This window comes from Sminthopsis crassicaudata, chromosome 3 (genome assembly GCF_048593235.1).
Source record: "Sminthopsis crassicaudata isolate SCR6 chromosome 3, ASM4859323v1, whole genome shotgun sequence".
In the NCBI taxonomy this organism is placed as follows: domain Eukaryota; kingdom Metazoa; phylum Chordata; class Mammalia; order Dasyuromorphia; family Dasyuridae; genus Sminthopsis; species Sminthopsis crassicaudata.
Genome location: NC_133619.1, coordinates 84,185,793 through 84,207,679, shown reverse-complemented (window position 1 = coordinate 84,207,679; position 21,887 = coordinate 84,185,793). Strand labels below are relative to the sequence as shown.

The 21,887-nt window shown below is 33.2% G+C and overlaps 1 protein-coding gene across 1 annotated transcript in view; it reads left to right on the top strand.

Moving 5' to 3' along the window:
• Positions 1-21,887, top strand: part of COG3 (component of oligomeric golgi complex 3) — a 61,957-nt gene that overhangs the window by 21,485 nt on the left and 18,585 nt on the right. The window contains exons 8-19 of the mRNA XM_074299126.1: positions 599-679; positions 811-854; positions 1,735-1,861; positions 2,388-2,479; positions 3,356-3,495; positions 6,663-6,823; positions 10,535-10,640; positions 12,227-12,351; positions 14,176-14,265; positions 15,872-15,992; positions 20,534-20,622; positions 20,725-20,859. Coding sequence (XP_074155227.1) covers positions 599-679; positions 811-854; positions 1,735-1,861; positions 2,388-2,479; positions 3,356-3,495; positions 6,663-6,823; positions 10,535-10,640; positions 12,227-12,351; positions 14,176-14,265; positions 15,872-15,992; positions 20,534-20,622; positions 20,725-20,859 — 1,311 coding nt within the window. The remainder of the gene's footprint in view (positions 1-598; positions 680-810; positions 855-1,734; positions 1,862-2,387; positions 2,480-3,355; positions 3,496-6,662; positions 6,824-10,534; positions 10,641-12,226; positions 12,352-14,175; positions 14,266-15,871; positions 15,993-20,533; positions 20,623-20,724; positions 20,860-21,887) is intronic.

Genomic DNA, 21,887 nt, shown 5'->3' with positions numbered 1-21,887 from the left:
ATATTATGAATTTTCACCATATGAGTGGTGATAACTTTACATAATAAAATTAAATTCTGATTTGGTGTTTGAAAACTTCTAGTTAAAACATATTTTGTTCTTTTTGGGGAGTCATTTTTGGAGCTTTATATGGATATAGGCAAAGGTAGCAAATAGGAAGGATCATCACATTCATTATTTGAAATAATTACTTAAAAATTTTTTTTTAATAATATATTATTTTTCCAATTATAGGACAGATGGTTTTAAACATCCATTTTTTTTTTTTTTTTTTTTTTTTGAGGCTGGGGTTAAGTGACTTGCCCAGGGTCACACAGCTAGAAGTGTTAAGTGTCTGAGACCAGATTTGAACTCGGGTCCTCCTGAATTCAAGGCTGGTGCTCTATCCACTGCACCACCTAGTTGCCCCTCAACATTCATTTTAATAAGATTTTGAGGTCCACTTTTTTTTCTCCTTTCTCAAGATAACAAGAGAATAGATATAGGTTATACATGTACAATTAATTTTTAATATAGTTCCATATGAATCATGTGAAACATTCCTTTTCGCTAATTATTTTAATTTCTGTCTTTCTTCCCATTCTGTATATTTTTAAAGGATCCTTCATCTGTGCCAAATTCAGACAATGCCTTCACTCTATTTTATGTAAAGTTTCGAGCTGCTGCTCCGAAAGTCAGAGTAAGTGTGCAGACTGTTATTTACAAGAGTAGTCATGGTAACCATTCAGCTATATAAAAAGAAAGTAATTGAACCATGATATTATATTGAACAGCTCTGGTATTTGTTTCTCCTTTTTCTTTTAACTGTAGACTCTCATTGAACAAGTAGAGCAACGATCTGAGAAAATTCCAGAGTAAGTAAACAGAAGCCATTCAATTTTTGGAGGACCAACTAATCTGGGAGTGTTGTATTTTAAGCACATTTTCCTTCTTGGTTATTTACAGAGTATGTGTTGATTTCCATTGTCTCCATAGTTCTTTTTCTGGACGCGATGGCGTTTTCTGTCCAAAGTCTATTGGAATTGCTTTGGATCACTGACCCAAGAGAAGAACCAAGTCTTTTGTAGTCTTTCATCCAGATCATTGCATATTTTTACTACTATTTTGTACAATGTATTCCTGGTTCTGCTTTTTTCACTCAACATCAGTTTATGGTGGAAACTTATTTTGATGAAATAAGGCTATAATGACAATTTAGCTAGTTAGCTAATATGGATAATGGGTTGTCTCCTGCTGGTCATATTCCACCATTAGTGAACAAAGCTCTGAGTAAATTTTCTGGAGTTATTCCTTGCTTCAAAGAGCATGTTATGATGCCTAGTCAGCTTGGCAGATTACTTGTGGATTTCTTTTGCTATTCATATAAATGTTCCTCTTTATTAATGTAGATAACAGAGTTGACTTTGCAGCTTTTCCAACATATTTTAGAATTTGACCTTTTATTTTATAATGGTGTAAATATATTTATTTGGCTGTGGAATCCAAATTTAGTACCTCTTAATCAAAGTTTTATATTTATGTTTTCTTTCCATAAAAATCTAGCCCATTGGGCTAGATCTAAGCACTGGGCTAGATTTTTATGGAAAGAGAACATAAAATATAAAATGTTTACACCCAATACACTTAACTAAATATTGGAATTGAAACAGATGATATACTCATAAATCTTAAATGAAATTTAATACTTGAAGTAAGAATTTTAAGCTGAAAAAATGTTTTTTCTTTTTCCATTAGATACCAACAACTTTTAAATGAAATCCATCAGTGCTACCTTGATCAAAGGGAGCTTCTGCTGGGCCCTAGTATTACTAGTACTGTAACTGAGTTAACAAGTCAGAACAACAGAGATCATTGTGCCTTGGTAAGACTCTAACTATATCTTATAATTTCTTCTAAGTGAGGCCTCCAGAGATTATTATCTGTGTAGATCATTTTTAATTTCATACATAAAAATATTGGACTTCTTTCCCTTTTCCAATCTACACATATTTACTTAATTTTCATTAAGTTGTAGATAATCTGAATTGCATTTAACTTTCTCAAAAAAATAGAAGGGTGTGTGTGTGTGTGTGTAATTGCATGGAAGGTGGCAAACTTATCACACTAAAGTAGATTTCAGGAAGTTCAAATAGGTAAATACATACTGGACCTTTCAAGATTGTATTTTCTAAACTTTTTAGGTGAATGTCACTGAGAGTTAAATTTTAGGTTTCCTTCTTTTTACTGTACTACTGTTTGTGCTTGTGACTTTAAATTAATCAATGAAAAATTCCATGAATAGGTTTCTAATAAAGATCACATTTGAGATTGAGGATAAAAACTTTGAATTTAATACTGGCAGTATTAAATTACTTTTTAATAATTTGTCCCCTTTGTGTTGATTATAGGTTCGTAGTGGCTGTGCCTTCATGGTTCATGTATGTCAAGATGAACACCAGCTTTACAATGAATTTTTCACAAAACCAACATCAAAATTAGAGTAGGTGGTAAATGGATTTTAACATTTTGCTCTTAAATGGGGAATTCTTATATGGGGGAATTCTACTTGCTTTATATGAGTTGAGAACTACCTGTTCTGATGCTCATAATTGAACATCACAAGAAAGGAGAATTATGTTTTTAAACTGCAGAAAATGTTTGTTTTCCTTTTGTGCCTAAACATTTAGTGGTGGATAGAGAGGGAGATGACTGGAACTGTTTTCTTCCAGAGACAAGCACTATACTAAAAAAAGATTTGATGTGTTTTTAAACTGTTAATTATGTACAAATGCTCTTTGACTTATGTCATAGAAAGAAAGAAATCTATTGAAAAGTAGGAGACTGATTTTGGTCTCAGTTCTATCATTAACTATAGCTGGCTTTAATCTCTGACTTCTCTTGCTCACAAATTATGGAATAGAGCTAGATGATCTCAAATGTTCCTAGCACATTAAGGTGATGAATAACTCAAGGGTGAAGATGCCTTTCACATATAGAGTGATCCTATTTTATTCATTGAGAAGTTGAATATAAGAAAGTAATTTTTTTATTTTTTGGAAAATATTTTTATCCTATGGAAAAGGAGATGTAAAAATGTAGAATAAAATAAGTTGTATTTTTTTAAATGGGGATATGATTTTTAAAGTAGTTAATTTTAATAGCTTCTAAGCCATGCAAATTGGTTCTAAACTGTCATAACATATTTTAAAGTTCTTCAAAATTGCTTTCCTGTATCATTATAGATTTATAAAATGAGTTTTCCAAGTGGAGAGAGCTTTTTAAATTCATGTTCAAATTAAGGATTAAGCTTCTTTGTTATCTTACAATATGGGATCCTGGAAATGTTGTTTTTAATAATGTTACTTTTTTGTTATAGTGAACTTTTAGAAAAACTGTGTGTGTCCTTGTATGATGTCTTCAGACCATTGATCATTCATGTTATTCACTTGGAGACTCTGTCTGAACTTTGTGGAATTCTTAAAAATGAGGTGCTTGAGGATCACGTACAGAACAATGGTAATTTACAAGTAAAAATCAAATTTTTAGAGGTTTTTTTTTTTTTTTTTTTTTTTTTTTGATAAGTGAAACATCAAATTTTCTACTCAGTGTAGATGATGTGATTTTTGAATAGCTCTTATACTTAACATTTTGGAAATTTGGTTGATTGTTAAAAATATAATTATATATAATATTTAAGTTAATTCTGAATTTATTTTACAAATGAATTAGTGGTATACTGAGCTATGAGTTAAGAGACCTGGATCCTAATAATCTCAATCTTGCTGATTAACTAGCTTTATGACCATGGGGTGGTCATATAATCTGTCTTTATCTCAGTTTATGTAGCTATAAAATAAGAGATTAGATTATTTTAAAGGTCTCTGTTAGTACTTTGGTTTTTGTGATATGTTATCTGATTGTGAAACCTAGGGATAAGTCCCTTGGCCCTGATGGCATCCAGATAGATATGAATTTGTGCTTGGCAAGAGGGGTCAGTAATATCTTTATTGCTTAATAAGTTTATTTCTATTTTGGGCAAATTTGGTAGTAAAATTTGAATACTTACTTTTCTTTTTTGGATCTATATAACTGATTAAAATTTAGACAAATAGTAAAGGAAAAACTCATTTGATGTATTTTAAGTACACTTAAAAAATCAGTCTCCTAGATAGAATTGACATTTTTGATCAGGCATTTTGGTACAGTATTTTATTTCCAAGAATTTGCCTGAACAGAGAAATTTAGGAAAACTAGAGTTCTTATACATATTACATATAATGCAAATTACGAAAAAAAAGAAAGTCATAGTTTGGAATTGAAATATGCATCCATTTGAGGGTATTGCATTTTTCTGTGGTTTGGAGAAGTTGATTTTCTTAATGTTGTCCTGGCATTTTAGTTAAATACCTCAAAAGTGATTGTTTTATTCCTAGAGATTTTTTTCTTCATATCCAGAATTTTTAGGAGATGTGATGAGTGTATTGTCCATTAAAATTTCCTTATCTTCTGTCTTGTTCTCATTTTTACTTTATTCCTTTCTCAAGAGACATCTCAAACTCATATGTATCCAGAACAATTCATTATTTTTCCTCCCAAATCCACTCCCCTTCCAGATTTCCCTGTTTCTAAGACACTACCATTCTTCCAGTCTCTTAGGATCATAACTGTGACCTGTTTTTGACTCATCACTTTTCCTCATGATCTCACAGACCCAGTTGGTTGCCCAATCTTTTGTTCCTACCTCCATAGCATCTCTCTTTCATCATCCCTTTCTCTCTTTTTCCATGGGTACTACCTTATTTCAGGCCTTCTTCCCCATATTCCTAATTGGTCTCCGTGTCCAAATCTCAGTACTCCACTCAGTTCTCTGACCTCAAGCCTAAGTGGTTTTCCTTAACCATAAATCTGACCATGTCCCATTCCTACTTGGCCAGCTTCAGTGGTTTCCTATTATTTCTACGATTTTCTAAAAGATAAAAAACTTAATTTTGCTTTAGCTAGTTTGATATCCCTTTAGTACATTACTTCTTCCATACTCTTCAGTCTACTCATATTACTTTATATTCCTCACTTGTCACACTTCTTCTCTTGAATCTGTGTCTGTGTACCAGCCATTCCCTTGCTTATAATGCACTCTTTCAGTCCAAATATCCTTTTGTACCTTAGAGACATCAAACTAGCAGAGGGTAGGTGCTATCCAATCAAGCTACAATATAATTGGGAAATGTTTAACAAAATGAATAAAAATATAGTACAACATAGATAATGTTAATGTATGGTTTTCTGAATCAGAATGGAGCCCGCAGGGATTCTTTCTATTTAGAGGTTGACCCTACTATTTTACATGAAACCCTCCCCTAAGTTGTCTTAGTACTCTATTTTGTATGAAACTAGACTTTTCCAAAAGTCTTAGTGCAGTTTTCATCTTTGATAACTTCAGAAGTATAAATGTTAAAACTGTTAGAAACAAAACAAAACAACCCCCTTCCCCCCAAAAAAACAAAAACAAAAAACCGCCACACAAACCAAAAAACAAACCCAAACCATAATTTTGAAATTTAATTTAATTTTTTTTTTTACACTTAGTTTTGTGACTTGAGTGACAAAAATTTTCATTTTCACTAATAAGATAGCCACCCTTTTATGCATTGTACACATGACAGTTTCTGGATGACGTTTTCTCAATAGCAGTGGGTCTCTTGAGAAGCTTTACTTGTTTGCCACCAGATTTATCTCCATTAATTAGAGTTTTTCTTTTAGAGACACTTCAAAACTGTGGTCAGTTCATCAAGACACCCTTCTTTGGATGGTTTTTAAGGCTTCTACAGATATGTTTTCTTTATATCACTGAGCAAGTTTGAAAATTTTTACAAACTTGATCAGCTAGAATGACATATACCACCTCACAGATATATACATGGTAGTTGTGTCAAATTTTAATAAGATTGATATTTAAAACATTTAAGTAATTAACCTTTTAAGTTGTTTTTTAGTTAGTTTGTCGCACTTATACTGCAGTTATTAAAGCTTAAAATTACACTAAGACTTTTGAGACATGCTGTTTTGTATTTATTTGTATTTATTCCGTATGTATTTCTATTTGTGTTGTCTCTCTATTAAAATATAAGTTCCTTGTATGTAGGGTTTATTTCATTCACTTCTCTTTACCCCAAGTCACTAGTGACTAGTACAGTGCCTGGCAAGTGATAGGTGCTTTAAAAATAATTGCTAATTGCTTGATTCTCTTTGAAAGCCTAGGAGTCAGAAGATGCTGAGTTGAGTCCATGCTTTGTTATTAATTAGATCATGATGTTCTTGGTTTCCCATTGATCTACAAAATGAGAACAGCACTTTATCTTAAGAGTTGGTTTGATGATCAAATGGGATATAAGATTACTGTGAAGGGCAATAAAATGCCATGTAGGTGTAAAACCATATTCACTAAATTTTTGTAAGTAGGTGTGTGGGCCATATTAATCATTTTTTAAAGTTGTTAAAGCTGTTTGATGACTTTCTTCGAAGTGACAGGAGTGAGGCATAGCAAATGGCAATAAAACCACAGGCTGTTGAATAGGTTTTCTGCCAAGTAGTCCATATTGTTTGTCTGAATGATTTAATAAATTGTTTTTAAAAATAAATTTCTGCAAATCTGAAAAATTGAAAATTTTATTTGTTTTTATCAGCCGAACAGCTTGGGGCATTTGCAGCTGGAGTAAAACAGATGTTAGAAGATGTACAAGAACGACTGGTCTATCGGACTCACATTTACATTCAGACAGACATTGCTGGCTACAAACCAGCCCCAGGGGACTTGGCTTATCCTGATAAGTTAGTCATGATGGAGGTAAGACTTTTAATTTATCCTTCATTTCATTTTTTAATGTAGTTGCTTAGCATGAGACAGACTTTTTCCTTTCAGTTGTCACACAGATTTACTATCAAGATAAGCCTTATATTAAGTAAATGAAATCAGATTATAAAAAATAAGCATCGGGCTATTTGATTGAACTGAATAGAAATACTTTAGATTGGATTGTTTTGATTCTAACATGTTTTTATGTATTTTCTTTTGCTCAGTTCTTCTTTTTACACTAAAGAACATATATCTCATCCCACAATAATTTAGTGATCCATGTGATTGCTGACTCCAAAAATTCTTTCAACTGTTCTGTAGGGTGACATTGGTAAGAAGGCAGTTTTGTGGATCTATAAAGTCACCACTTTGCTAATGAGAGAATACTGCCAGTTAAGCATGGCCACAAGGAGCATGGAGAGTAGAGTAGTGCCACGCTCTTCTGGCACAGGGAAAGGAAAATTCTCTTCTTTCTATAGATCGAATTTGTAGAAGCTTGTTGAATCTCCTGGCCTTCCACTTCTGAACTCTCTTTTACCTTGAAGATCGATTATAAAGCCCTTCACAACATGGCTCTTTCCTACCTCTCTGTTCTTATGCTTTATTCCCTTCCACTCACTCTTGTGATCCTTCATCAGTGACCTACTTGCAGTACTTGAACTTAATACTTTATTTCTGGTCTTCATCTACATTGGCTACCCTTTCACCCACATGTTTGGGGTGCTTTGTCCCCTCATCTTCACCTCTTAGTCTTCTTGTTTTTCTTCAAGACTCACCTCAAATCCTTTCTTCTGCAACTCCAGCCTCTAAAAGCTTCCCCTTTTAGACTGCTTACTTGCCATATATCTTATATGTTTGTAGTTATTGCCATATCATGTCCCCCATTAGATTGTGAGATTTTTGAGGGCAGGGACTGTTTTTTCCTCTTTTTGTGTCAGAAGGCACAATACTTAGCATGTAGTAAGTACTTATTGACTGACTGACTAATTGAGAATTTGTGGTCTCCAGGACCAAGATTGTGATTTGATTCTTTGGATTCCTATAAGAAGAGTAGTATTATCTTAGTTTAGAAGTTAATTGGGTATGGAAGAGCTTAAATGACTGGCCTTAGGAGACATAATAAATCAGTAAGAAATAATACAAGAAAAAGTATTTAATTCTCAGCCAGTTCTATAGGTTCTTAAGTACAGTATCTATCCAGGTAATGATTTTGGTCCATATAAAGTTGCCTTTTGCTTCTTGAAACATTTTTAAAAATTTGACAACTTTTAAATGATACTTTTTATTTAACCATTGCTAATGTGTCAGGTTGGCAGGATTTGCATAAGACATTTGATTTAAAACATAAATTTCATCATGACAGTTTGGATTTAATCATATTATGTAACTTGAAGAGTGACCCTAAAAGGTCATTTTTCTCTTAATGCTGTAGATCAGTGGTCCTCAAACTTTTTAAATAGGGGGCCAGTTCACTGTCCCTCAGACTGTTGAAGGGCTGGGCTATAGTAAAAACAAAAACTCACACTTTGTCTCCGCCCCTCAGCCTATTTGCCATAACCTGGTTGGCCATATCTGGCCTGAGGGCTGTGGTTTGACTCTGCTATATAGATGCCTTATTTATTGATTTGTTAAATTTTAAACGAATTAAATGAAAATTAAATTTCATCAAACAAAAAAATAAATACTGTTATTGAGAGCAATATAATTCAAATAATTTTGTTTGGAAATTAAGATTTTTTTGGTGAATGTAAATTAAGTTAGCAGCTGTTTCTTATGATTGAATTTAGTATGATTCTAGTCAAACTTTTTTGAAACTTTATTATAAAGGCAGCATTATAAAGTTCCTAATTTTGGGCTTTGCTGATTATACTTGAACTAAAATATTATTGAAAGATGACTATTTCTTTGGCATTTTCTATTATTTGTAGGGAGCAAATCAATCATCAAGTGCTTACTATGTGCTAAGTATTATGCTTAGCACTGGGGATACCCATATTAGTGAAAGGAAAAATAATTCCTTCCCTCAGGGAGCTTACATAAAAGTTAAGATTGGTGTGAACTGGAGTGGTCTGAAGAGTCAAAAGTAAAAATTGGAAGAGGAATAATTGATGGGTGGCTTGGACTCTGGGGGAGGAGATTGAGAGGAGAAGGGTCTTTAGGCTAGAAGACTAAAGTGGGAGAGGGAATTTCCAGAGTAAGAAGGCAACAGCTGGCTAAGGAGAAAAGAAGGTCGTGTAAGTACAAGAGTCAGAGCTGGAACTGGAGAAAAAAGGATCCTAAAGAACAGTGATTTCAGTGTTGCCTCCAGAACCTTTGTGAAAATCCAGAACCTTCACTTATTCCTTTGTTAGTATTAGTTTGAAAGGCACTTGGAAGTACAACTTGGATGGTTTGGAAGGAAGGAGAAAAGAGGAAAGTATTCTGGCTTTGAGGATCTTCATTGCAAGGGAAGAGAGATGGGAAGTCTGTAGAGTAGAGAGGTTAATCAAATTAGATTAGATAGGATTTCTCAAGTTTTGTTACAGTATAATAGAAGGAATTGTTTTCTTAAGTTTGGTTAGATCTGAAAAAAAAAATCACCCTAAATTTGGATGTGAACAATATACATATTTAACATTATAACAAGAATATGGTTTCCTGGAATTTGAACTGAGAGGAGAAAAGAAATTGCTAGAACTTGAGAAACTTACTCTGAGAGGAATTTGCTTATAGAGATTTTCTAAAAGCTGTGTAACTCCAGTACCCACATAATTTTTAGGTGACTCTGAACATGTAATATAAGAGTAGGCATCTTTGCTTTACCATTCTCTGTCCTGGGAAAGTTTTTAGTATTGCTCCATTGCAGGTAACTAGCTTTTGGCTTTAGATCAGGTTTTACTCTCCCTTTCTTTTAATACCTCTGTGAGAAGTGGGCCATCTCTGAGATAGTTGACCGAAGAATAGGGGTGAAATCTGTGGGTTAGGTAGCTTTCCTATGTTCCTTGGCAATAGATCAATCCTTACTGCTCTATACCATTTTTGAATGAAAAATCATTTATTAAATTCTTAATATATGCAAAACATTCAGCTTCCATAAACCACATTCAGTGCAATTTGTTGGGATCATTATTATTATATCAGTTGTTAGAGATCTATAATAAATAATAAATCTGCAATTTATTATTTTTAGATGTTAGAGAAAAGATGTAATAATCATGTGTTGCCCTATATAATATGTCAAAAACTGTAATCATAAGTATGATTATAACAGTTTAACTTTAAAGAAAATAATTGTTTTGCATCAGAACTTTTAAAACATTTCCTTCATAATGGGTAAGAAGACTAGTTCAAATTTAAACTCGCTAGAGTATATGTTTCAAATGCACATGTTCATTTTACAGATTTAAAATTGGAAACTGAATTTAGATTGATTAGGGTTATTTAATGAAACTTCAACAGATTGAGTCAATGTGTTTAGATTTTGAAATTAAGTAAAATGCTTGTATATTTGTCTGAAAGAATATTGACATCTATATCACTTTTTTCTTTTTATTTCTGTCAGTTCTAAGCCAGGTAGGTTGAGTAAAATAGGTTCTTTCAATGTGTACAATTTATTTTACTGACATACTTTTTGTTTTATTTAGTAATAAAATAGATCAGTGCATGTGCTGAGCTTTGCCCAAAGCATCATTGTAGTGATGTGTTTCTTTGTGTTTTCTACAGCAAATTGCACAGAGTTTAAAAGATGAACAAAAGAAGGTACCCTCAGAACCCTCCTTTTCTGATGTTCGGTTAGAAGACACACAGTCTAACAGCCTGAATAAATCTGGTATGTCTGAAAACATATTTGGTGGCTTCCCTGTCAACAGTAGAGTGAGGAAGCTCAGTGAATGAGCAACAGCAGCAGCAGCAGCAGCATGATGTCATGGAAAGAGTCCTGGTTTTGGACCTCAGTATCCTTATTACTGTAACTGCTCAGGTGTGTCAGACAACAGGGAACAGTTGGGCACTATCCTCAACTGAGCCCACCCCCATTAACCACACACTAACCTGAAGGCACTTCAGTACAGTGAACCCAACTGCTAATTGAAAAATATTTACTTTTATATGGTCATTTCAACAAAGCTTTATTTCAAGGTGTGTGCTTAATTTTAAAGAGGTGATTCTACATGAATCAGAATTACACATGCAAATTGCTTATAATGTGCCATCTTCACTATTCTAGAATTTTCCCAGAACTTTTCTAGCTTTTCAGTATAATTATTCAGTCCTAGAGCTGGGAAGATGATATCAGAGTGACTTTAAGAAGAGCTATAAAATTTGAAGTTATTGTAGTTAGTGACATGTAGTGTTTGTCCAAAATGTCAGATATTCCAATATCCGAGATTAGTAACTAACTTCCTCAGTCCCCTTTCAGGATTCTTAACTACCTGCAAGGCTCAGTTGTCAGGGTCTTACATCATATTAGTTTGTATTTACTTATCTGCATAGATTTTTTTTTCCCCCTCTATAGAATGTTAGGTAGGGACTGGTTTTGTTTTTTCTTTTTATCTTCATTTTCTAATACAGTGTCATGTTAAAGTAAGTGTTTAATAAATGTTGTCAAATAAATGTATTAGTACCTTAAAAATATATTCTCATAACAGTATACTCTTGTTTCCATAGTATTGTTTCAGTGGTTTCCTTTTTTTTATTATTTTTTTAAATTTCTAAAAATTATCCATTATTTATCCATTTATTTATATGTATATGGACCTTTTCAGCAAAGCCTAGGGAAAAAAAAAAGGTTTAAAAATTGAAACCCTACCCCTGCCTACCCTATTCCTCTTTCCCTTAAAATTGCATTTCTCCTTGTGTTACTGCAAGCTGTCAACTTTTTAGTGGCTTTGTTGTAACTAGCAAGTAACTAGTGACTTTAATAAGAGTCAGTCCTAGAGTAGTTTGGAAAACAGAATTTGGGGGCATTAAAAATTGTCCCTTATTGTACCATTCTCTGCTCTCTTTTGTACATTGGGACTCAAGTTATCTGTGTTTGGTCCTATCTCTTATTCAGCTTTGAAAATAGTTACCCCTATGGCAAATGATAAGTTATGAAGAGTGACTCAGTAAGATTATTGAACGCATTAATTATCAGTGTACTTTTGAGAAGAAAGGTGTTCAGAATAAAGAACAATTTGTGGGCATTGTATTATAAATCTTGTTTGTTTACATAAATGGTTTATTTTAATATGTTAATGCTGACATAATTTGGCATTTCTTAATATAGTTGCCGATTAAAAATGAACCTTTGTTATAATTTGCTTTCCATGTTAACCTGAGAGCAAATGCAGATCCCTTATGTGTCTTATGTGATTTTTCTAAGATGGCTGTTCATAATCAAGAAATTTGAATAAGTATTTTATATTTGGTCCTTAGGCACAGGAGACTCTCTTAATCCTAGGCCACAGGCCACAATTTCACCAGCGGATCTTCATGGAATGTGGTATCCCACTGTCCGAAGGACTCTTGTATGTCTCTCTAAATTATACAGATGCATAGATGTACGTATGGAAAATTTAATCTCTTTGTATTTCATATTTTCTGCCTTTTGAAATAATTGCATTTTATGTTTTGTTCTTAGAGTAATATTTTATGAGTGTCATAACATCCTAGGATATTGGGATTAGGAGGGCCATTTAGTTTTCATCTCAATTTATTCATTTATAGATGAGGAAACTAAAACATCTTTTGAGACCTGCTCAAAGTTACATAACTATACAGAACCAGAGGTAGAATCTTTGTGTAGCTTTCATTTATTTTCAACTCCATATAGTTATGGTAACAGAAATTCATGTACAAGAGAAGTACTTTTTCAGATTTGTGTATCTGATTTAAGTTTTTAGAAATAATGCAATTAACTTAGACTCAAATGCTACTCACTTTGAATCAGCATTTGCAATAGGTAGTTCTTAAAACTACATTGTTCAGTATTCAGAAACGAGTGGGAGTTTTAGTTACATATTTTTGCAGTTAGTCAACTTCATTATTTTAAAATATTCTCTTTAATAAAATGATTGTAGTTTTCTTCAAGATCCATTTTATTTAATTCTGTAATCTACAAAACAGCAATAATAACATTTTTACATATTTAAATCTATAGTTATATGTGTTGACATTAGTGTCGGTCACATTTAAGATAAAAAAGACTTAGATAATAAAATAGTCATAGAAAGAAGTAGTTGTACAAGTTCCATTGGTAGCCAAGAATAATGTGTTATGACTAGTGAATAATTTTCTGACTTATAGGGGCTTCTTGTGATCCCCTTTATCCCTTGAAACTATCTGAGGATATAGAGTCCTAGAAACGGGGGCAAGTATAGAATTGTTCCATGGGAGTAGATTGAGAAAATACTCTTTATAGATCTTTTTATCTACATGATTATTGTTACCTATGATTGGTGGTCTAGGATTTCCTCGAACTGGAATCACATTATCTTTACAAAGTTAAAGAGATTCCCAAGTTTCTTACTGAAAATCTTTTCCAGTGAGAGGCTCAGCTTTTTCCATCCTCATCCAGCTTTTGTCTGGGTGGGCGTTGGGAAGAGTCAAAAAAGGATTTTAAGTATGGTTAAATGACAGAATTGGCTGTCAGTTTGCAATGCAATCATGCAGCTACACATACATATTCATTTGTGGAATTATAAGATGTTTGCACACTGGGAGGTTGGAGGTCACAGGACAACCAAGTGGAAGAAATCTTTGAGGAATGGGTAGAAAATTTTGTCTGTAGGAATAGAGCAGAGCTTGTGGCTCAGTAGCTGTTAGCTGCAGGGAGCTCTGATTTCTTTCCTTCTCACTCTTTTTAGTGAGTGCTTACAAGAGGCATAGCAAGGAAAAGTGCTTTCTTTTGAACTTCGAAACTGACTAATAATTGAATAATTATTTAAGTCATTCCTTTAAGTCAGTTTTGATTTGAGTATTGAATCAGTTTCAGGGATTTTAATCAAGGATATATATGTATGCCCTTTTTAATTGAAAGAAATTGTGCTGAACCATAGAATGTAGCATTTGCTAAATGTTACATACCACAGAATCAGACTGTTAAAGAGTTGAAGGGACTTAATTAGATAATGAAATTTCCTTATTTAATAGAAAGGGAAATGGAAACCCAGAGATGGAAAATGGGAAGATCTCATAGCTAGGAAGTAGCAGAGTGGGGAACTTGAGTCTGGGATCTCTTAGTTAATTATACTTGTATTTCTTGTCCTTGCCATTCATTTTTAAAATGAGGGCTGGAGGAAAATTTGTTTTTAAACATCATCTTATACTTTTAAAAAATGTTATATCAGTCCTTAGCCTTTTTTTTTTTTTTTTTACTCCACCAGAGGGCAGTGTTCCAAGGATTATCCCAGGAAGCATTGTCGGCTTGCATTCAGTCATTACTGTGCGCTTCAGATTCAATCTCAAAAAATAAGGTTTGACAAAAAATGTTAGATGAACATTTATAGCCCTTAATGATGTTGTGGAGGATTATACATTCATGTGCAGAGACAGAAGTTACAACAAGTCATTTGACAGCAGAATTTAGTCCCTTGTCAGATTTTGCTGCCTGTGTACCCTATGAAGAGAATGAACGTTTCATTGTAATGCTACCATAAAGACATTGCAATCATATATAACCTTGCTATTAAAGAGCAGGATCAAGACAACCTGCTCAACAAGGGTAGTAAATTATTGGAATTATCTTGGCTAAAACAGTAGGAATGATTTTTTAAAAATTCAAGGCTAATTGGGTATTGATAATGAAAATGTACATTAAAAAATCTGTTTAGGAAAGCAAATAGGGCCACCATTTCCTATACATTGTACCACATCAGCTTTGTAAAATATGCTTTTAACTTCCTTAAATTTCACCTTAAGAAGAATTATATTTAATAGGGAACAGATTATAAACAGATTTCCACTGCTTAGAACTATATCTGGAATGTACCAAACTTAATGAACAGGTACTTGTTGATTGATTTCCTGCTTACCTGACATTGTGTTAAAGAAAACAAACAATTTCTTAGCTTGTTTTGTACTGAAAATATGCATGGATTAGTAGAAGAGAATTAGTTTTTTTTGTTTTTTTTTTTTTTTTTAAGTTTAAGCCCTGAATAGTAAAGTTATTGTTTATAAAGGGAGGATAATAAAGTTTTTCTGTTATGCATAGTTTCACTAGAGATTACTTCCCAAATTTCACACTCCTCTAGTGTGATTAGTACTAGCTTTTTTACATAAAAAGCAGACTACAATTATGTATCACTAAAGAGTTTTGTCTGTGCTTTGAAAGTGCAATTGAGTTCTAAAACTCCATGAAGAGGTGGAGGAAGGGATACAAGGAACTTCAAGGCAGCTTTTAGTTATGTGGAAAAGCCCAATGTTGAGGCTGGATAATCCAAAGTGGTAAACACACAAAGTCTTTAGGGTTAGAGTTTTACTTTTTATATTTATGGAACTGTCTGTGGGAGTAGACAACATTTCAAACAAAATTTAAAAAAATATATTATGGCAGTTCTGACTGGAAAGATAGCCTGCTTCCCTAATCACTTCCTCAGTTTCCAGATTCATGCTGGGGATTGGGAGGGGATGGGGAATATAATATAATACAATATAATGTGATATGATTGATATAATATAAAATAATATAATGATATATGATATAATGTCTATATACATATATGTGTATCTGTGTACATACAAGCACACATATACAAATAAAACTGATGGCTCTCTTTAAATTTGTTGTTTCATACTTTTTCTAAGCAAGACAAGTTTGTAAAAAACAAGACAATTACTTTTCCTACTCTGTTAGTATATTTAAGCAGTATATGTTTCAAGAATTTGAGCGCAAGATTTTGCCATGTAATTTAGAGATCCACAGAGGTATTACAAAACTATAAGATTTAGGCTAAGGGCTCCAAATCTAAGTAGGAATAATATTCCTTAAAATTAGCTTCATTATAGTCATCTGTATGTGAGCTCTGCTTTTGTATTACTACTTAACCTATGATACTCTGCATTTTCCCCCTTTCAATTTAGACCCAGGTTGATGGACAGCTTTTCTTAATTAAGCATCTTTTGATTCTTCGTGAACAAATTGCTCCATTCCACACTGAATTCACCATTAAGGAAATTTCCCTGGACCTTAAGAAAACTAGAGGTACTTCATTGTCCTGGCTGACATAACTGGACAGATTTTACTTGTCCAGATAAGTCAGCATAGGGTGTAGGTTTATTTTATGTTCATCTGCAATGTTTTCGCATGCTTGCTGAATTTATTACTTGCTTATTCCCATCTGGGCTGCAGATATTCTAATTGCTTCTTGTATGCTGAAACATCTTCTTAGAAAAGGAATGTCAGACAATTTCTGTATATTTGAAACCAACTTAACCTATTGAAAAATGGGGAGGGGAACTTTAATTTTGTTTTTCTATACAATATCAAAGAGATGATTTGACTAATTTTCCAGAAATAATCAACTGGTTACTTTAGTGGATATCTCAAGAGGCGATATGGGGCAGTGGAGGGAGCCCTGGTGGAAGACCTTGAGCAGCTAAGTCCTCGTTCTGCCTCTGCCACCTTGGGCATGCCCCTCTGAAATTTGCCGTTTTTGCAAAATAAATATGATGATAATAGTGCTACCTACTTCATAATGTTGTTGTAAAGGCCTAATGAAATTATAGATCTGAAAGTTCTTTGATTCCAGTCTGCAGAGCTAACATAAATAGCATTATGCTGGGTTGGAATTTATTAATCCTGTAATTTTTGTTGAATAGTACAATCAAATGGTTTGTGGACATAGGCTAAGGGTATACCACAGATTTCTCTAATAACCTAAGAGTTTAAACTTTTCTTGGTACTATGATAAAGTTTCAGCTTCTTTAAGCTCTACCCCTAAAAGGGTAGAAAGTTATTTTAAGTTATATTACATAGTCAAGGTATGAAGCCTTTTTTTTTCTTTTTTTTACAAGTTTATTCATATTCTTTAAGAAACAAACATTTTTGAGCCCTTGCTAAATGCAAGGTATCATGCCAGACATAAGGCTCTTTGGACAGAATTGAGATCAAGAGAAGAGGAGGGATGGGAATAAACATTTATAAAGTGCCTGGTATTGTGCTGAGCACTTTGCTGAATACTTCATAAATATTATCTTCTTTGTTTTTTCCAAAACCCTGTGAGATAGGTGCTATTATTGTCTCCCTTTTACAACTGAGGAAACTGAGACAGACAGATGAAGTGACACAATGAGTAAGTGAGGCTTGATTTGAACTTAGGTCTCCCTTACTCCAGGCCTAGCACTTTATTCTACCTAGCTGCCCTAGGGCATAATAGAACAGTTAGCCTAAGGAAGGAAGAAGACCAGTCCTTCCAATGAGATGAGAAGAAAAGAGTAATATAAAAAGATAAGAGTTTTGAGGTATGGAGTAAAGAGAATGAAAGAAGCTTAGTTGGGAAAAACCTGAGAGCTCATAATTCAATTTTTGTGTGACTGGAAATACCTTCTACAACACTCCTGATAAGGGGTCATCCAGGTTCTGCTTAAAGATAGGTAGTATATGGGAAATTGAAATCTTAAGAGACAGCACATAACATTTGTAGATAGCTTTAATTCTCTTATCAAAGAATTGGTTAGTCAATAATTCATTCATTCAACTCCAATACATTTTCTAGGCCATAAGACAGATACATAAAGCTAATTTTGGTAAGATCCCTAACTTCGGCCAAAATATAGCAAAGAGATATAGCACATACATAAGTATGCAATACTGTTTGATATACAGTAATTACCTAGAATATGATAGGGTCATGAAACAGATGCAGTGTTATAAGAGGTCAGAAGAGAGATTACTTATAACTGGGAAGATTTGAGAAGGCAATTCAGAATGAAATAGCAAAAGAGGTAAATGTTGAACAATAGGATAAGATGTCAGAAGGCATAAATTGAAAATGTGAAAAGAGCCCTTTCCAGCTGTGAGGAATTGGTTATAAGTGAAGGCTTGCAAGTGAAGATTTATGAAAAATAGATAGGTTAGATTAGAGTGTAGAACGTGTAGAGTGTCAAAATTAAGCAGAAGTGGATCCTTGCAGATTTCACATTGACTTAAAAAACTGCAAATTAACATTGTTTCATTGTGTTTGTTTTGGTTTTTTTTGTTGTTGTTATTGTTAGACATTTTCCAGTAACATTTTAATCTGGTTTAGGCCTTCCTAAGTTTGACAGCTCTGATGGAGTGGACAGTAGTCTGAAAGTTATATGTCTTTCTATCCATTGAAACAAACTCCTTGGGAACAGGGAATGGTGGTTGTTCCCTTTTTATTTATAATTCATAGCATCCTTACACAGAATAGAAATTTAAATAAACATTGAAGAAGCTAACATTGGCTGGCTTCCATCTTAGCAAATGGGAGGTAGGATAATTTGATGCGAAAAGGAGAGTGGTTGAGGTTAAGGAGTTAAACTCTGATATGGAGATCCATTTATATTTTTGGCTTATGATTTAATCTGTTGTATAGCTAAATCTTTGTTATTAAAAAGTGCTATTATTAAAGGTTCTATTATAATTTCTTTTGTACCTAAAAAACTTACTTTCTGATACAATGGGTGTCTTTTGTTTCAGGTATTGTAGGTGTGGGGAAACAAGCTAATGTTCATCTTCTTTATATGCAGCATCTCCAGAATGGAACTCTCCTCTAAATATATTCCCACTTCTCTTAAGTAGTCACCAAAGTTTGTAGTTTTGGAGGCATCCTTGATTTTGCTCTTTATATCTTTCCTTCAATATCTAATCACTTCTAAGTTTTATTGATTCTTCTCTGTAAAATCTCTCTTTCTCTCTTTTTCCTCTGTTCCTTTCTCCTTCTGTTTGTCTTTTTCTCTCTTCACATAGTCACCCACCACTGTAATTCAAACTTTCAATACCCTTGTCTAGACCATTGCCACAGTCTCTTATTCACTCATGATTTCTAGTCTTTCTCATTTCCAGGCCTTTTTCCATGCAGCTGCCAAAATAATCTTCCTAAAGTATAGCTCTGACTGTCTTAAAGCACAAGTTTGTTGATTCCAAAAAAAACTTCAGTGGCTCTTATTGCCTAGAAGAAATAACGCAAGCTCATTTGCTCATCATTTAAAGTCCTTCTTCATCTGGTTTTAGTCAGTCTGTTTATTGTACATTACATCTCTTCATTCACTTGGTATTCTTTAAAGCCACTCTCCTTGGCTATATAGGCACAGCTTATCTCCTGTTCTTTGAACATACTCCCTCCTCACCTCTGCCATTTGTAAACAGAAACCTTTCCTTAGACTTAGGTTTTTGGTGCTCTTTCCAACTTCCTCAAATATTTCCTGGTATTGTAGCACATCATCATGTCAGTAGAATATAAACTACCTTACAGCAGGTTTTAAAATTTTTGTCTCTGAATCCCCAACTTCTAGAATAATGTCTTAAAAAAAAAAAAGGTACTTAATAATTTGTTGAATTGGATTATCTTTATTACTATTATGATTATACGAATTTCTATCAGTATTCAGATTACATACTGATACCTAACTATTGATTCTCTTAGATAATTAAATTGTTTCTTTTTATTATTAGGTATTTTAACAATACTGTTACTGCGAGGGATTTGAATTGATAGAATTGGGAAGCATAAGATTACATTACTCTTCCATTCTTTCTAGTTTGTAAATTGTTGCTATTTGTTTCTGATTCTTTGCATGATGAATTATTAACTATAATTAACGAGGGTATAATAAACATTAACATCCCTAAATTTTTTGACAGAATTTGGCTTGGAGCCTATTTTCCACAAAAATTAATACATTCAAAACACAAGTTCTTATGACTTCATTTACTGTAGAAATTCTTTTAGGTAACTATAAGAAGTTTTGTTCTGAGAGTTTTCTTCACCAGAGATTCTCTTTCATTAACAGATGGGTCAAAGACACTGCTGTTCTGTCTCTGAAAAACCAGTTAGAAGTGTTTGAAACTTTGCTTTTTTTCTGTTGGGCAAAGATAAACTAAGAAATAGTCTTTTCTTTCTGTCACTTTCTATGCTGCTATCTTATCTTTTAAGCCTCTGACTTCTCATAACTAACTCTTACAGCTTATTGCATTTGAACATCAATGAGACCTTTAGTACTTTGAGTAGATTCTAGTTAGACTGGAGGTTAAGGGTTAAATATGTCCTTATGGTGTTTTTTCCCCTGGCTGACACATAATTTTATTCTCTTCAATTTCAAATGAGTAAATTTTTGTGCCAGTCAGAGTCTGTAACTGTGAAGCTTGGTAAGTATTAGTTTTTTCTTTCAGTATTCCAATACCAATTGTTACTCTACAGATTAATTCCTCTAAAGGTCATAATTTGGTAACTATATAGTTTAGGTGTCACTAATAACATTTTTAATCAGAACTCACCATTTATCCCATTTTCTTAGAATTATCAAATTGCAATTGGTAGTTATTTTAAAATTCTGACTTAAAAAATACACAAAGATAATCATTATTCATGTCCATACCATCCTTATTCTTTGAGTAGAGTAGGTTAAATTGAACTTGGGTTGTTTTTTTTTTTACTTTGTGGTTGGTGTTAAGAAGTAGCATTTGTTGTCCATTGAAGTGGTAAATAAACATGTTTTTCTTTAGGAACTGTACTAGCTAAAAGTTTATGTGTTTATAGCATGGGTGGTTTTGTTTCACAGATGCAGCATTTAAAATCCTGAACCCTATGACTGTTCCAAGATTTTTTAGGCTGAATAGCAACAATGCTTTAATAGAGTTCTTGTTGGAGGTGAGGAATCTATTTATTTTGAGGGGGGAAACTACGTTTATTTTAATGTGTGTGATTTCTAGTAACATAAAAATAGAAGAAATTTGTTATCTTCTTTTTAAGGGTACTCCTGAGATAAGAGAACACTATCTTGACTCTAAAAAAGATGTAGACCGACATCTGAAGTCAGCTTGTGAGCAGTTTATTCAGCAGCAGACCAAGCTGTTTATAGAGCAGCTGGAGGAATTCATGTCAAAGGTATATAAATGTTGCTGCATTTTTGTCATTGGAAAATAATCCTTAATTCCCCCCATATTTCCTTGTATTTGATCATGCTTTTGTGGCACTTTTACTAAAAATCTTGAACTTTTAGCTTTTAATGTCTTCAGTTTATAAATCTCGCAGCATACTATTACTAAAGCACTTGTCTTGAAGAGTTTAGTATACTTCAAAATTTTAAAGGAAAATTTACAAATATTAATTAGCAAAGCTAATTACAGTTAGTTTCACTGTTATGCATACAATGATTATTCATGTGGTTTTGGATCCATTATTAGAATCATTATCTATTACTGTTAAGTAATTTTTCATGGGATCAGTTGATGGAACTGGGAATATTTAAGCTGGAGAAGAGAAAATTTATGAGAGACAGGACAGCTGTCCTCAAATATTTGAAGGGCTGTTAATGGGGAAAAGAGATTATATTTGTTCTTCTCAGCTTCAGAGAACCAAAATAAGAATCTTAGGTGAGTCATATTTAAGGTCCATATAAAGAAAAACTTTTAAATTCTTAAAGCTGCTTTAAAGGGGAGTGGGGTGATATATTTCCTCTCACTGGAGAGAGGTCTTCAGATAAAGGCTGGATGATCATCAGAGATGTTATAGAGCGAATTCGTCTGTATTTTGACTTTTGAACTCCCTTCTAATTCCCTGATAGAGTGATTTGTAGCAAGACTTCAGCTTTTCCCTTAAAGATAGAGTTCTTAGAATCTTTAATGGAATGTTTTTTTGCAAATTCTCTTTGTCATTGAAGACTCACAGAATTGGATTGGAAGGGTCTTTGAAAATCATCTAGGTTAATCCATATCTGACTAGGAATTCTCTGTGGTATATCCTTGACAAAGCAAATGATCCAGTTTCTGTTAGTCTTTTGCCTGAGCCAGCTCATCTCATCCCACTTTGGGACATTACTAGACACTGATGTCACTCTTCCTTTCCATTTGGCTTGGATAATTGAAGATTTTATACCAAGATACATATATTCTGTATGCTAATAACTATAGTCA